We start from the raw sequence: 17,033 nt of genomic DNA, 5'->3' as shown, positions 1-17,033 counted from the left end.
AATTATTATTTAATATAAATGAAGTTACTAAATCATTTTATTTCCCTCCAAAAATTTCTTTACGAATCGAGTACACCAGCCACTGGTAACGTCATAGCATCTGATGTTCGAGGATGTCTGAGGTTATGCTAATTTGCATATTTTCTTTCGGGACACGTCGTTTTAAAGTTTATAAAACATTCTTACGGAATTCAGCTACTCAAATCTATCATTACATTAACCATATTGGGTTATTTCCATTAAAACAACTAGAATTTAGATGCTGTAAGAATTATAAGCAAGCTTCTATTAAAAGAGCATATCAAATAGTTAATCTATAATAAATTAAATATATACATACATCACCTAATTTTTAAGCGGTTATATATATATATATATATATATATATATAAATTTTTTCGATATTCTGAATATGCATAAAAGTAAAATGTTTAATTGATAATTATTTATTATAGATGTTCGTGAATAAAAAATACATTCAACAATTCCTTCAAATGATTTTTTAATATTAAAAATTTAACCAAATAATAAAAAGTCATTTATTTATCACAATAAATTATAATATATACTTTTTATTTTTTTTTATTCATCAACTAATTAAAGCAGAAGAATTTTAAATGCTTTTGAAAATTAATATTTTAAAATAATAACTGATTTTTAAACCATACCTTGTAAAGAGTATAGGTAAACTTCTTTATAAAATGCAACACTCAAATTATGAAACAACTTCTGTACATTTGGTTATCATTTTTCATTTGTTTCTTTTTTTTTATAAATACATTTTTTAACAAGTATTCGAAAAGTATTAATTAGGAACCAAGATTCTACTATGAAATAAAGGATAAGAATAATATAAAAGGTAAGAAAAGTTACATTCTATTTAACTATGTTTCTCTATCAGAACATATAAATTACAATCAAAATTTTTCCATTTGTCACAGAATGATGTAAAAAAATACTTGTTTGAGAGATTTTCGCATAGATGGCTTCACCTGTTGAATTTATTTACTTATTTCTTTTTATTTTTTAATTATTTTAAAAATCTCCTCCTCCGCAATCCTCGTCAGAATGTAGCACGTCGTCGTCTTCGATCTAGAATGCAAATTTTTTTTAAAAAGGAAACTAAAGACATTGAACATAAAACAGTAAATTTAATTACCTCTTGCCCTAAGTCTTTTAATCGTTGCTGATAATTAGAAATTTTAGTATCTTGTTCTGTAAGTAGGACTAGAAGATCTTCTTGTTCTGAAGTTAACTTTGACTTTTCTGTTTGAACATCTTTTAATTCTTTCTACAAAATATTTTCCAATAATGTAACTAATAAAGTTAGACAAGAAAATTAAAAATATGAAAATTTATAATTACTTCAATTTCAGAGTTCTTAGATTGAGCCTCTTTTAATTCTTTTTCTAGCTGATCTACATTCTGTTTGAGACTTTCAATTTCTTTATTTAATTGTTCAATCATTTTTTGGCTTTCTGAATTTTCGTTTTGTTGTGCTTCGGATGTATTTTCTACATCTTTTGATTCATTCTAAAACAATTATAGATACTTACTTAATATATTTATGTATTATTAAAGTATTTATGAAATTATGAAATCAAACATACCATTCTACATATTACTTCATTTTTTTCTTTTAATTCTTCTTGTATCTTTTCATACTTCTGACGTAATTCCTCTAGCTCCTGTTTTACTTGATTTAGTTCTAAATTTGGACTATTTGCTCTTTCACCGCTATTATTTGCTGCAGCTATTAAAAAAAATATTACATTAAATTTCAAAAATTTATTCAATTTCCATTCTTAAATTAAAAACTTACTTCTTTGGGCTTTCAAAAGTGCATTCTGATCACGCAATTGTTGAATAGAAGAAGACATTTCTTGTAATTGTGCTGTACACATTTTATGTTCGGTCATTATTTCTTCAAGTTGTTGTTTTGTATCATGCAATTTTTGATCCTAGAAAAACTTAAATTTAAGTGTGAACAATAATCTAATTATGGCTATTAAAATTTTAAATGTTAATACCTTACTTGATCACGGATCACATCTTTGTATTGCTGGAGAAGTTTTTGTTGTTCGGGTGTCATTGTCGATTCTGGACCATTTGTCAGATCTTTTGGTTTTGGCTGTACTGCTTTAATTATCAATCCTTAAAAAATAAATCAATATTTCTAACTATACAAATAGTTTAATAATTCAAATTAGAATAATATAATTTAATTTACTTATATATAAATGTATAGAATTATAATCTGTTATTCATAAATAGAAATTAATGAAAAATATTCATTTTAATTTAAGTGTATACATATGTATACATATCTATTCTTTTCTAGTCTTGAGTTTTAGCGCATTTTATGAATATAACTTTAAATAATTTATCATGTAGCTTTTTAAATTGCAGTCAAGATAAAATTTTTAAATCAATATCCATTAGAGATATTAATAATAATTTGCATAAATTTTTCTTACCTTCTAAAGATTTAAACAGTCGACAAAATTCATAATCGAACAGTACGTCATTTGGTGCCTTATATTTCAGATATGGATTTTGAGCTGCTCGACTATAACTTTCATGTTTAGAAACAATACTTAATTTGTCTAAGAATGTATCTAATCCTACCCGCTTCACTATAAGTTGACAAAGATCGTCTCTGTAAAGATATAAATTTTGAATTAATTTTCTTAAATATTTAATACATACTAAAAATGAATAGTTTCAAATATTTATTATAATTATAAATATAATACTGAAAATTAATAACATTTAGTTATAAAATGTAATAATAATTACTATAATTAAAAAGAAACTGTGCATGAAAGAAAAACTTAAATAAAAAACAGTCACTTTGTCATGTTATATAGTGTGATATAAGAACAATAATCAAAAACAATGTGAGATCTGGATTTCCCTCAGAATTTAACTTGTAATAAGTCGTTTTAGGAATTTTCCCCTAATATAAACATCCTGTCTAAAAACGATCCCGGATGAGAAAATATGCGTCCCTGGACATATAACTGTCAACAATCCTTTGTTCTTAACTAGATCCGGATCATCTTGCAACCTTAGTTTATAGTTAACGTTCGAACTTGTCATATATTTTTAGTCCTGGGAGCACCTATGACCCTGAGCGCCATCCACCCACGATCACATGACCGATTTTCCCAACCAAAAGCTATAAAAGACACTCCTTTTCCCCCCCTCAGGGGAGTCTCTTATCATCTGCCGGACAAACGCCATCGTTCGTCGTCACCGCTCGGACCTACTGTCCGAACGTCTCCGCGCTAAGTCGCGACTATATAAAACTGTGCCTAATTCGGATATTAATCTCCACATCGAGGATATCAAGTACTAACTTGACGAAACGAATTAAGAGGTATGAACCGAACTTGTAAGCTCTCTCTCGAACCCTACGCGACTTAGGGAATTTAGGCAGCTTTTGTATTGGTGTCTTTTGTTAATTTTAATAAATCTTGTTATTTTTGTTAATTGGTGTCCTCTTGTTCTCGAATGTCATTTTCGCCTTACCGTCGACCCCATCTCACCTCCTATCCACTCGCGTAACGAGCCGTAAAAACGTAACAGCTATCCTGACAAGCGTAATCAAAAAGGGAGGTACGACTTTCTCCTACCTCCCCGAAATCACATATTGGTGTCAATCGAGTGGGGTTTCGCCTTCTTCGGCACCCCCCCGATCTCACAACAACCAACAAATTGCCTAAATTATTTACTATTTTTATGTGGTTAAAATAATTTAGTATTAGAAGTGTTTACCTCCATTTTATATTAAATTTAATAATTGAAATTAATAATGAATTAATTTAGAGAAATTTAGAAGAAAAAGTCTGTATGTATGTATGAAAATGTAGTAGTACTTAAAACTGCAACCAGCAGCACCGCTAGCTGTTTGAGCACCCGTGTGCAATACCAATTATGCCGCCCCTGTTTAACTACGACTACCTATGCTGAGCTTGCCAGCAATACCAATTTGCCGTTCCCTGGACGTGCCGCCTGCATGCGGTGCATGCCTTGCAAGCCCGCTTATGGCAGGCCTGACTGCATCTATTGCAAACTAGGCAGATGACATTACTGATCAACAATTTGAATATTTAAAGAATTAAACAGGAAAAAAATTAAATCTACTGTGCAATCTTATGCTCAGAATTCTGAAAACTGTGTTAAAAGCCCATCAAAATTATCTTTTTGCAATTAGATAATTACTAATTACAGAATTATACAAAATTATTATTATTATACATATATAAGATTTAGAAGAATATAAACAATTTAAAAAGAAAAAAACAGACACATTGAATATAAGAAAAATACAATATAAAAATAAGTGATCATATTTACTACAAAAACTAGAAAATTTCAATATTTGTAAATAGGCAATTAAAAATTATATTTCTGTATTGTATTCACCTGGTGAAACTCGGTTGTGAATCGTCATTATATTCAATGCAAATTCCTAGTACAAAGGCACATATTCCTTGTACTAACAACTCTAGTTCATCACCTTCTGCTAAAGCCACTTGTGATGTCAACTTTACAAACATGTTAAGGTAAAAGTAGAAAATGCTTACTTGATATTTTATTTTCAATAAAAGATAACGTTTTGTTTATATAATTATATACTTACTAATATATCTAAGAAAGATTTAAAATTAAAAAATGATTTATATTGCAGTATCATTATAAGCTATTTAATTTCCATTTTTTCAATCATCCATAAATGTTGAATAATTTTATAAAATAAGAAAATAAATACTTTTTTTTTGTAAAGAAACAAACCAGAAATCTTCAACTTGCATGCAATTTCATTTAGAATACTGAACAAGAAGCTTCAGTTGTAATTGTATCATTATTTTATATTAATATTTGCATCAACTATCAGTTTTAAATAACACAATTAATAAATTCAAAATTAACTCTCAACAAATAAATGATTTGTAATTATTTTATGTATTAATACAATTTAAAAAAATACACAAACTAATTTTGGAAACTTGCTTATTAAATAAATTTTTTTAAATATTTATAAACAAAGTTTCTGAAGTTAATATAAAAATTATTAAATTTAAAGGATACAAATGGAATGTTTGTTGGCATGCTTAAAAAATGTGTTACAGAAAGAGTGCTGTGAGCCAGCCAAGTACTAGTTAACATTAATAAACCAATCCTTGTTTGAACTTTACCACCCTGTTAAAAAAACACAATTGATTGTAATTCATTAAGTATGGCATCTGACTTTAAATGCATTTAAATAAAATTTTTATATTTTGAATCATCATATAATACTTAAATCTTAATGTTTAGAAGAGATCAATAAATGTTACCTGCTGTAATATAGTAGCGCATTGTTTCATTAAAGAAACTGGTGGATTTCCAACACTTGTGGCCAACTGCACTCTCAACAATTGTTCTTTCTGAGTTGGATTATCAACTAAAGCATGAGAGAGTGCCACTGACGCAAACCAATTAGAAAGAGAATCAATGCTGAATAATCCTCCACACAGAAGTTGTCCAGCTGTTATTGTTGTCACTGCAATAATTTTAAAAATACAATACATATACATTTTTGAATCTGGATAAACAAAAAAAAATTTTAAACAATTATTTACTGTCCGCTGTCGTGGGTAGAAGTGTTTGGATTATTTGTGCCTGACCCAATTCATTTTTAAATAGAAAACACTGAAAACAATATAACACTGCACAGCGAAGCCCAAATGGTTGTTTTTCATTAACCATAGACATCAATAGTACTACAATTGCAGGTCTGTAAAATAGTAAAATTAGTTATTTTATAGAACGTAATTGTTAAATTTATTTTGAATTGTATTTACCTGGGAGGATTTGTAGGTGCAGTAACTGATGCAAAATACTCTTGGTTATTATGATTCCCACGAATAACTTCAGCAACACTGTTAATATTCTGAAACAATTTTTTCAATGTAAATATAATTTAGGCATTAAAATTGGTCCAAAAGTTTTGTTTATTAATTCTTCAAATTTATATACAAAATTGGTGATTTGAAATTTCAATGTTTAAAATATTAAAATTAAAAGTATTTGTTCAATTTCTTCAACATTATATAATTTTAATTAATATGTCATTTGAAAAAAACAAATAATTTAGAAATGTCATAATTATTCATATTATTACTACTATACTTTTCCAAATTCAAAGTTGTTAATGTAGTCTGGCTAGACAAATTTTTAAAAAATTTTTTTGAAAAATCATTATTTTATATAAATTCTCCTGACAGCATCTATAATAATGTAGAATTACCAAAAATCAAAGTATTTTCAGCTTAGAAATGTTCAGGACAACAAATACAACTAAAGATTCTTCTATTATAGTTTCTTGTCATTTGTGATAACTTCCCATATTTCTGATTTAATAAATGGCTAGATAAAGTCAATGGTAGGATCAGAGATTACATGTTTTGTATCATTATATGTCATAGATACATATTCTCTAAAAACCTTTGGAATTTATCAACAAATAACAATGTTTTATGTGATAAGAATGCACATATATATGTGATTTTATACTTAAAATCCTATATACTGGCTATACCAGAATTTTTTGGTAAATTTGATTGACAGCTCACTAGAGATAATAACCTTTAATTTATTATATAATATACAAAAGTCAAATAAATTATTGTTTATGTAAATAATAAACAGAATGAATAACAAAACAATTGCTTTTCATAAAAATTAAATTTTGCTATAACCATTTTCATCTGTTTGTTTAAAAAACAATTCTGTATTACTGTTTCTTTTAATGTACAAAAAAATGTATTCTAAGAAAAATGTTACACATTATTTTCTACACATTTTATTTGTTAGAATTTTGATAAGAATCTTCAATATATAATGCAAACTATTATGAAAAAATTTATACTAATAAAATGTATTCAATTTTAACATTACAATTATTACCTCTGTTAATATATCAGCAGATACTCCACTAGCCATCAAAATATTACAAAGTTGTTGCAATAAACCTAAAAACAAAAACAAATACATATTTTTTTAAAATTAATATTTTTGAATTTAAATCAGGGCACTGACAACACTATTGACAGAATAAAGCATACTTATTATTATTGAAACAGATTAAAAGCCAGCTAATACATGGTAGAGTAAAAAATAAACCAAACTTTTAATATACTTTATTACATCTACAGTACACAGTACAAGTATTTACAGAAGATCACTCTCAAAATAAACATCTTCAGTTATACTTCTACAAGTGTTTGTACCCTTATTGAGGAGGAGGACCACTTGGAAATAAATGCATTACTTCTTTCAGTGCAATTACTACCAAACTTTCCATCTCTTCTGTTGATTTGAATCTGCAATCTTTTAGTAGAGCTTTCATTTTAAAAGACATGAAAGTTGGTCAGAGTAAAGTCTGATGGATGACTAAAGGAGGATGTGGGAGAACAAGTATCTGGTGTTTTGCAAGATATTCTCTAACTAGAAGAGTGCAATTTGCTAAGACATTGTAGTGATGGTGAATGCAGCATTTTGTTTGCCAGAGATGAAATCATTTTAATCTTATTGAATCTTGCATGTAATCAAGAGTGTCAATGTAGAATTCTTTATTATAGGGTATGCCATTTGGAACAAACTTGTAATGCTCTAGGCCTTTTACATAAAAAAAATGTCATAAGTATGACCTCAGGTCTTAAATCAAAATTTTTTCTGCCATGGTGAAGAAATTGATTTTCTTATCTTAGAAATCAGTCTCTTCTCTCTAGGTTAAACCAAAAAAAACCCCCACCAGGTTTTATCACTAGTAATTACTATTTAGGACCTATGGATCTTCAACTGTATTGATCAATTCTGTACTAATGAATTAATAATCTTCATGCTGCATTTCCAAGCTTTTCACTATACAGTGCAACAAACTGGTGATAATCGTCTTTTTATAGTATAGGCCTATATACTAAGTTGTTGAAGAGAATACAGATTTTTAAAATGTGTTTTACTGAATTATCCATAATTCTATTAAACTGTAATAAAAAAAATTAAAAAATTATAGTTATTGCAATGATTTCTTTTTATTTTACTCCTAAGAGGCTCAAATAATAAGTGAGCATCAAAACTGGGAAAGGTTGCCAAAACTTCACTGCAAAATTTATTATTGTCAAATATAAATTTCTATTGTAATTATGAATTTATGTATTCAATATGACCATATATTTTAAATTTTGAAGTTCTTTACTTACAACAAGGTAATATATGTTTACAAAAAATGAAAAAGTTAGTGAATATATGCATTTTAAAAAATTATGCAATTTACAGAATCATATTAATTTTTCATAGTACAGGTAACCCTCGTATAATGCAGTAGTTAGGTTCCACAAAAATGTCTCAATATTAAAATTGCATTAAGTAAGACTCACATTAAATGTAAAAAGTGGGATTACATTCCAAAATAATTTTTTAAATATCAACTTTATCTATAATATAAGAAAATAGTTTTATTTAATTCAGAAAATTTCATTTAAAACATGAATTACAAAACAAAAACTTACTAAAATTTGTAAAATGTGATTTTGATTACTTAGAACTGATATACACTTATGACTTGTTCACACTTCTTATCTAATTAAATGTTATTTACAAGAATACAAATGAAAAAAAAAAAAAAATTATAAGCAACATGCACCTTACAAACAAAATACCAAAGAGAATTTCCAGTGTCTGAAATTATACATACTTGTTTGCACAGAACAATATTTTACATTTTTCTAACAAAATTGCCATGAATCTTTCATTATTGCTGAGAAAACTATTCACATTTAGGGAGAAATTGCACAAGCTACATTGGAAAACTATACTGTAGTAACTGAAAAAACATTTACCAAAATAAGATAAACAGATGATTTCGTCTTATATTCAAATCGCATTGTATAAGTACCACATTATACAAGGATTACCTGTAATAAAAAAACTAAAAATTAGCTCCATCAAAAATTCATTTATGCCAATCAATTCCCAGATATCTGTAAATACAAAGTTTAAAAAATTGTTTCTAACTGAAGCAATTTTGAAAAAAAAAAAAAAAAAATATATATATATAGTTGAATGCAATTAATGTTCATGATCAATCATGTAGTTAAAAAGTAATAAAAATCCCACATTCCTGTAAAAGTTAGAACAGTATAATTATTAAATCTGCAGTATTAGAAAACAAAAGTACTTTCCAGGGTTGCAGAATATATCTGATCCAACAAACAAGATTTGAGGGAAATTAAAACAGTCCCAAGAAAATTTGCAGTAGAAAAAATATTACAACCATAGCTATAAAAACATTACAATAAAATAGAGTAGAGTGTTGACTAAGCCTATAGACAATAATTGGGGAAATTCACTTAAATACAAGAAAGTCCTTGTTTTAAAAATGAAATTGGTATACTGTTTTTTATTTTAATTCTGAACAGTTCAATCACTCATTACATAACTGTCTATTTACATGGTTATGTGCTTGCAGTAAGAACAAGTTGGTTTCACTTACAAAAACTATGGTTTCGATTTTTACAAAAACTGAAACAGAACTTTAAAAAGAGACCAAAAAACGAAAATCCGTTTTTATTTCATAAATCTCTGATTTTATTTTAAAAAGTGAAATTTTGCGTTGACTCAAATTAAAGTATTCACTCATTTCCCACACAAAAAATTTGCAAATAAATAAACTGTGTTTAAAACCTTTGTTGAATTGTCTCAAAAAGCCAAATACAAGTTTTATCATTATTTTATACATACACTTTCTTTTATTTTTCGTAATTTTTGTAGATATATTTTGACATTAACTCAAATGAAAGATCATAACATTTCTTCAAGTAATAAAAAAGTTTAGTTTTATTTACTTGTTTCTTATATATTGGGTATCATATATGAGACTAAATTGAAAACTAATACATACCACATTGATTCATAGTCTTTTGGCATGAAAGTAATTGTTGAACAGGATTATTAGGAGAAACTAATGTTCGGACTACCTAAAAATAAAAACAAATAAGAAGTAGAAATTACAAGTATGTTTTAAAAGTCTTCGTTTTGTAAATTATACTAGTATTTTAATTCTAAAACTAAGTATTAGGTTTGAAATAAAGAATTGTTTATTAAAAAGATCTTAAATACTTGTAACATAAGATGAATATTTGTGACTTTCTGTGATGTCCATCCTTTATCTTCTTCTGTAGTTTCAGTATGAAGATCAAAAAATGAAGTAAGGCGCTGAATATAACTACCTTCTTTAAAAAAGTTCTGATTGGATGTATTATTTTTTAATAAATTCAACATAACTAGAATGCAATCTTCAACTACCACACCTATTAACAAAATTTAAAAATTTTTAATATAAAATAAAAACTTAATTTCTTATGCATATCATTTATTATTATACATTATGACATAAATTTGATAAATTTTAGTATGTATCATTTAGTTATTGAGAAATTATATATTCTACCATTTGTGTGTAATCAAAACAATTTTCTTTTTATAATTTGAGAAACTGCATGCTATTTTAACAAAGAACAAAAATTTGTTTTTCAATTAAATATAAACAATCAATAAACAAAACATTTCATCCATATTAGAATTATTTATAAGCATTTTATTTATTAAAAATTAAAAAAAAAAAAACATTTTAAAATGCAGAATGAGAAAATGTGCTCTGTGATGTATACTGGTACAAAAAATAAACTTCTAAAATAAATGTTTATTTTTTTAATAAATACAATAACCTGTATTGAAACAGATTATTTTATTTATTAAAACTTAATAGAGCAACATATGTCAAAAAATAAAAGACAGAACCACTTATTATGATCATCATCATCATCACTATTCTGAATATAGTATGACATTTTTAAAAAAAATTCTACTTCTGGAAGTAAGGGATCATACTATAAACATGTGCAATTTCTCCTTAACCTGTGTATAGTACTGCCATAGACACAGCATTATTGCAACATCTTGACAACAAAGGTCTGTTCTTCTCTGCTCACATATTGCCAATGTGATATTTCTTTCATGCAGTTCTTAGTTCTTCAAACTATAACTATATTTTTTGTTATGAAACACTCCTTGAAACTTCGGAGATATATTCAGAACAATATGATGATGATATCATCAATGATAATGTTCTAATTATAATATGATCTATTTAAAAAAAAAAAAAAAGATGAAAATTTATAAAAGCCTGTTCTACTGACCTCTTCATATATTTCATAAATACAAATATTTATGAAATATATAGTAATACAATTAAAAAATCAAAGCAATTTACCTCCATCACTGTTTCCTTCTTCAGCTATGGTATCTAATAGTCTATCAAATGCATTCTCAAATGCTACAATTTTCTGAATATTAGCATTACTTTTTGTTAAATGGGCTAATAAAAGCAAAGCCTGTAATAATATATTTAAATTAAAACAATAAACTGTCAAAATTATTTTTGCAATTTTTATGTAACGATAAAATTTCTTACATCATTTCTTATAACTTCTCTTGTATCTGACAAAAGATCCATTAAACGAGATACTCCCATTGGACTAACTAATATTATTTCTTGTAATTCCCTTGCTTTATGAATAAGAAGTCCAGTTAGAAGTTTTACAGCTGGCCATCTTACTTTGAAATCAAACTCCTAAAAGAAAACAATAGCAGCTTTATAAAAGGAACTTAAAATGCATATAATACATGATGTTCAGATTAACGAGAAACAAAGATCTCTGTCAGAAACCCTTACTGATATGGGAGTTTTTGAATAGTATTCCTTCACAATGTTTAATGCTGAATCCAAATATGCCACCAACAAATTGGTATGGACAATGTGTAGGAAGGTCATTTTTGAAATAGTAGGGAAGGAGTATTGTTATATAAATTTTAACACTGTTTTGCAGCTGAAAAACACTACAAAGTCAACTTTTGGCAGGGCACTTAATTTTTCACAAATTGCAAAGATTAAAAATGTACATGCAAATTTCATTTATTAAAAACTGATGTAAAATGTAACATTTCACATTGTTTTCCAAAACTGATAGACACTATAGCATTCATTTTTTTTTACTTGACTACTCACATTTTGCAAATTTTTCATAACTCACATGCGCATACCTATTTTTTCTTTTGGCATTTGGATTATGAAAAAAGTCATTGACAGTGGAAACAGAAATGAAAGCATTCCTTATTTTTGTAATAAAATACTACAGTTTGTAAACAAAGTAGATCTTAAAAGGTTTAAAAATACATTTTGTTCTAATTTATTTGAATTTCATTTGACTAACATATTCACTAATAAGGAATAAGCATTTATTTCACTTTCATTTGTATTACAGTAGAGCATTGATTATCCGACTTAATTGGGGACTGGGGTTGGTCGGATAACTGAAAAGTCGGATAACCGAAAAGTATGAATAAATACATTATTAGTATAGTGTATTAGGCCTGGTTTAATTACTAGTCTCCCTTTCATGGTCGAGCCAGTGCTGCCAGCTAAAACATGCAAAAATTTAACAAAAATAATATTAAAGTAGCCAAGACATAACCAAATATTGTAGCGCCACATCACTAGGGGCACTTGAATTTGCCGACTAGAACGCGGTCGGTTAATCGGGGGTCGGATAATCGATGCTCTACTGTATTTCATTACAAAAATAAGGAATACTTTTATTTCCATTTCTGATACTTTTGCATAATCCAAATTTTAAAAAAAGTAGGTATGCTTGTGTAGTTCCAAAAAATTCACAAAAATTAGAAGTTAAGTCAAAAATGTGTCTGTCAGTTTGAAATAAATAAAATTTGAATGCAAATTTTTAATCTTTGCAAATAGTGCAAAAATTAAGAGCCCTGCCAAAAGTGGACTTCATAGTGTTTCTCAGGTTTGAAACAGTGTTAAAAAGTGTATAATAATACTCCTTCCCATTTCAAAAATAAACTTGCTACACATTGTCATACCAACTTGTGGCATATTTCAGTTCAGTGTTAAAGATTGGGAAGGAAATACTATTCAAAAATTCCCATATCAGCAAGGGTTTCTGACAGGTATTCTTATTTCAAGTTAAGCTGAACACACTGTAAATATGTTTATAAAATTAAACTTATTGTTATGTGTAGATATGCATCATTACTTACAAAACAATTTGAATTAAAACCATAAATTTCATAAAATTTACACTTACGTCTAATAATTCTAGAAGAAGTGTTACATTTTCTGTTTTCTTTATATATATTTCTGTAAACTGAATTCCCAAATCTTCGTCTGATTTTTCTGGAATAATATCTTTAGAGAAAAGAATATCAATTAGATTGGTTAAAGACAAATGTTGATATTATTGTTAATAAATGCTAAATTTTTTAAAAATGATTTATATCAGATATTTCTAAAATGTTATTTGTTTAGATTGATTTTTATTTAAATTTGGTCAGAAACACAAAATCAAACAAAACTTTTAATGTGGAACTTAGTTACTCATTACAAAATACACACTCTCACACACACACAATATGAAATATCTACTTTAGTTAGACATGTTTTTAATGAACTGCAACTGACTATCAGATGTAACAGACTACAGTAAACAACTGCATTCATATCTTGCAAACATCCACTTGAATGTTGTTAATATCATTTATATGAAAATTTATTGACCAAAAAAATTATATATAAAATAATATAAATGCATATTTTTATGTAAATGATGTTAACAGTATGCAAATGGATGCTTATGATTAAAAACATTAAATCATTAAGTTCTTTCATAAAGTAGCAATTTTTGTTTGTTATTTGGAAAATTATTTCATATTCAGATTAACTAAAATCTACGTAATTTCTGATTGAAATGAATAATTAAAAAAAAATTTAAAAAAAAAAACAAAATTGATCTTTCTTTTGAATATTAACTGATTCAAGAGGATTGGAGTATTCAAAATTTATAATTCTGAATATTATAATTGGGCTGAAATTTGAAAAAATTCCCACTGTTGTCCGTCTGCTGTCTGTTCTTCCTTAATCTTGAGAAGGATGTCAGATAGACAAAAGTGAGATATATTCATGATTATAAGATATACAATTACAGTCATATGAATTCAATTCAAAAATTTTCCCCAGAACAGAGTTACATAGATGATTGGCATGACGATTATTATGTCAGAAAAAATATGATGTACAGGAGCAAGACACTACTAATTTGAGATCAAGATCATATATTTTAAATTAAATAGATAAAAAATTATAGCCCAGCAATGTGGCAATGCCACAATAATTTTGTTCTGTTAATAGATTAATATTTTATTACATAGATAATTAGTCCATCCATCATTTATATAAATTGAAAAAAATCATCTGGAGATAATAATTTTATAGCCCATTTTTATATCTAACCAACCTTATTATACAGTTAACCATAATTTCTATAACTTTTAACCCTTTGATGAATACTCCTGTAAATATATATGATACATGTAGTGGGCATTACAGAGTAAGCATATATATATATACACACATACAGTATATATATGTTCAAGTTTGTCTCACTGTACCACACTCATATATGTTATGAACTAATGTGAAACTTTACAGAAAGTTAGCAGCATTTATTGACAGGTGTAAAAATTTTTTTCATTGGTTTTCATTAAGTTTTGTAAAATTTAGAATTTTCTAGCATAAAGACAAACATAGTATCTAGTAGTCATACACACTCACTGTCTCCTCCTGAATTGTTAGAGTTATGTGAGACCACAGATTTTAGTGGGAAAATTTGTGTAAATGAAAGAAAACTTTATTTTTTTTGTTCAAGAATTTTGTAAACAATTACCTATAATTAAGCTGACAATCTTCATGACTATAATAGTAAGTTTACTTTAGCGTATGAATAAAGTCAACGTAAGACATGACGAATGCGCCACGAGACTTAGTCGCGCAACTATATGACCGCACAGAATATTCAAAAATTCAGCATTATAAAAAATCGACAACATAAAAAGAGTGCATACAAAACAGGTTTGGACTTGTATATGATACATGTAGTGGACTTTACAGAGTAAGCATACTAGTTGAATATATCCACAGTATAGTATATGTTCAAAGTTTGTCTCACTGTAGCACACTCCTATATGTTAAATGACTAATGTGAAACTTCACCAGAAAGTTAGCAGCATTTATTGACAGATGTTAGAAATTTTTTTCATGTTGGTTTTCATTAAAGTTTTGTAAATAATTTTAGAATTTTCTAGCATAAAGACAAACATAGTATCTAGTAGTTCATACACACTCACTGTCTCCTCCTGAATTGTTAGCAGTTATTAACACATCAAATCAGAAGAAAATATTGCCTATTTATTAAAAAATATGAATTAGAAGACAAGATATTAATTTTTTTGTAAATGTTACATTTTTTAAAAAACTAACTCAATTTGGAAAAAGTGTTTTTACCAGTAAATCCACTCATCAAAAGGTTAAATAAAGTTATGTATAAGAATAAGAGTATAGATAAATAGAATTAAATAATAATTTAAAATTAATTCAACTTTAATATTGTTATTATGAATAAAGCACAAAAAAATGTTATATTTTAATAGTATTATTTAGTTATATAATGTTATGTATAAATACTCTAATGTTCCAATATTTGTTTGCTTCATTACCTTTATTAAGCAAAGCTTTGATTATGAAAATTGATTATGTAACAATGTATATAAGTTTGCATATTATGCCAGAATGTCTGAATGAAATTGTCAAGAATCATTTATTGAATCCATATAGGAAAGTTGAAAATATGTTTGTTTCGTGATTGTTCCTAGGAATAATTAATATATGTTATCGTATTTCAACACAATCTCCATCAAGACATGAACATATCAATAATTCCAATATTAGAGGCCTGTTTACAGTCAATTAGCTATACCTATTTAGAATAAAAACTTTGAAAATTGGAGTCAAATGTAAATGCAAGAAAAGAGAGTGTTTTACTTGGTTACTGAAGATTAATTTATAGGAAAAAATTCCAAATAAAGAAAGGATCAAGTAATGATCAAGAAAATAACCCAGAAAAATAACAAAGATTAAAATATATTCCTCTTATATTGTTATAATAAATCACATACTAATAATTATTCATACATTAGTTACTAATGTCTACTAAGTTACTAACTAATCATAAATTTTGACATGTTTCACATAACTTGAAATAATATTCTCATCAACCTAATCTAATAATATATTATTTTATTAAGAATTAATTAATTAACTAGTAATATATTATTAAGTTAGGAGTCTCACTAAAAACAAAAGTTTTTCAATGAAAAAATACAATAGGATCCAAATGATCCATAATATGAAAAAACTGAACATGAAACAAATCACACAATTTAAAAATATTATCAATATTTAGGAGCTAATGATTAAAGTGTAATAAGGCTACCTAATTATTGTAAGTTCCTGCTGCTGAGGTACAGCTAATTTCAAATGTAACTGTTACTCTATGCTTGATATAAGCACAAATTCCTTTTTACTTAAAAATGCACAAATATGATTTTTGACAAATAAAAAGATCTGATGCACATCATTTTTTATGCTAAAAAATTGTTTTAAATTAATATAGAGTCAGTAAATTTAAGAGTAAATATGACTTTATTATACGTATGACTTAGAATCGCATGAATGTTGTCTTGTCTTATTCTTAAAATTTACAACTCACATATTTCAGTTTTATTTTAATAAAAATATGTTGATTTTCTCTTCGAATTGTTTGAAATTAATACAAACATTAGTCATCTTATTAACATGAAATCAAACATAGATTTTCAAATTATGTAAAATAACTATTGACTGATTAGATCTGATCAAGAATAAAAATTCAAATCCAGTTCCATGCCTTATTTTTTTCCAAATATTTCTAAATTATTTTAATCATGTTCAATAAATAGTGATTCTATTCTATTTATTACTTACTTTATTACTATTCTATTTATTATTCTAATTGTAATAAATATTTTAA

General features: G+C 26.6%; 1 protein-coding gene across 1 annotated transcript in view; it reads right to left on the bottom strand.

Moving 5' to 3' along the window:
• Nucleotides 1-566: 566 nt before the first annotated feature.
• p115 (General vesicular transport factor p115) overlaps nucleotides 567-17,033 on the bottom strand; it is a 32,431-nt gene continuing 15,964 nt past the window's right edge. The window contains exons 4-21 of the mRNA XM_067265814.1: nucleotides 13,218-13,318; nucleotides 11,525-11,683; nucleotides 11,324-11,444; nucleotides 10,171-10,361; nucleotides 9,953-10,028; nucleotides 6,958-7,022; nucleotides 5,853-5,941; nucleotides 5,631-5,785; nucleotides 5,346-5,551; nucleotides 5,098-5,208; nucleotides 4,432-4,553; nucleotides 2,478-2,659; nucleotides 2,036-2,154; nucleotides 1,823-1,961; nucleotides 1,611-1,753; nucleotides 1,366-1,533; nucleotides 1,160-1,291; nucleotides 567-1,092 (exon numbers count right to left, since the gene is read on the bottom strand). Of these exons, the coding sequence (XP_067121915.1) occupies nucleotides 1,036-1,092; nucleotides 1,160-1,291; nucleotides 1,366-1,533; nucleotides 1,611-1,753; nucleotides 1,823-1,961; nucleotides 2,036-2,154; nucleotides 2,478-2,659; nucleotides 4,432-4,553; nucleotides 5,098-5,208; nucleotides 5,346-5,551; nucleotides 5,631-5,785; nucleotides 5,853-5,941; nucleotides 6,958-7,022; nucleotides 9,953-10,028; nucleotides 10,171-10,361; nucleotides 11,324-11,444; nucleotides 11,525-11,683; nucleotides 13,218-13,318 (2,336 nt within the window). The 3' untranslated portion in view covers nucleotides 567-1,035. The remainder of the gene's footprint in view (nucleotides 1,093-1,159; nucleotides 1,292-1,365; nucleotides 1,534-1,610; nucleotides 1,754-1,822; nucleotides 1,962-2,035; nucleotides 2,155-2,477; nucleotides 2,660-4,431; nucleotides 4,554-5,097; nucleotides 5,209-5,345; nucleotides 5,552-5,630; nucleotides 5,786-5,852; nucleotides 5,942-6,957; nucleotides 7,023-9,952; nucleotides 10,029-10,170; nucleotides 10,362-11,323; nucleotides 11,445-11,524; nucleotides 11,684-13,217; nucleotides 13,319-17,033) is intronic.

The sequence above is a fragment of the Centruroides vittatus genome, unplaced genomic scaffold, assembly GCF_030686945.1.
Source record: "Centruroides vittatus isolate TY-2023 unplaced genomic scaffold, ASM3068694v2 contig_2480, whole genome shotgun sequence".
NCBI lineage: Eukaryota > Metazoa > Arthropoda > Arachnida > Scorpiones > Buthidae > Centruroides > Centruroides vittatus.
This window is presented reverse-complemented; position numbering and strand designations above follow the sequence as displayed.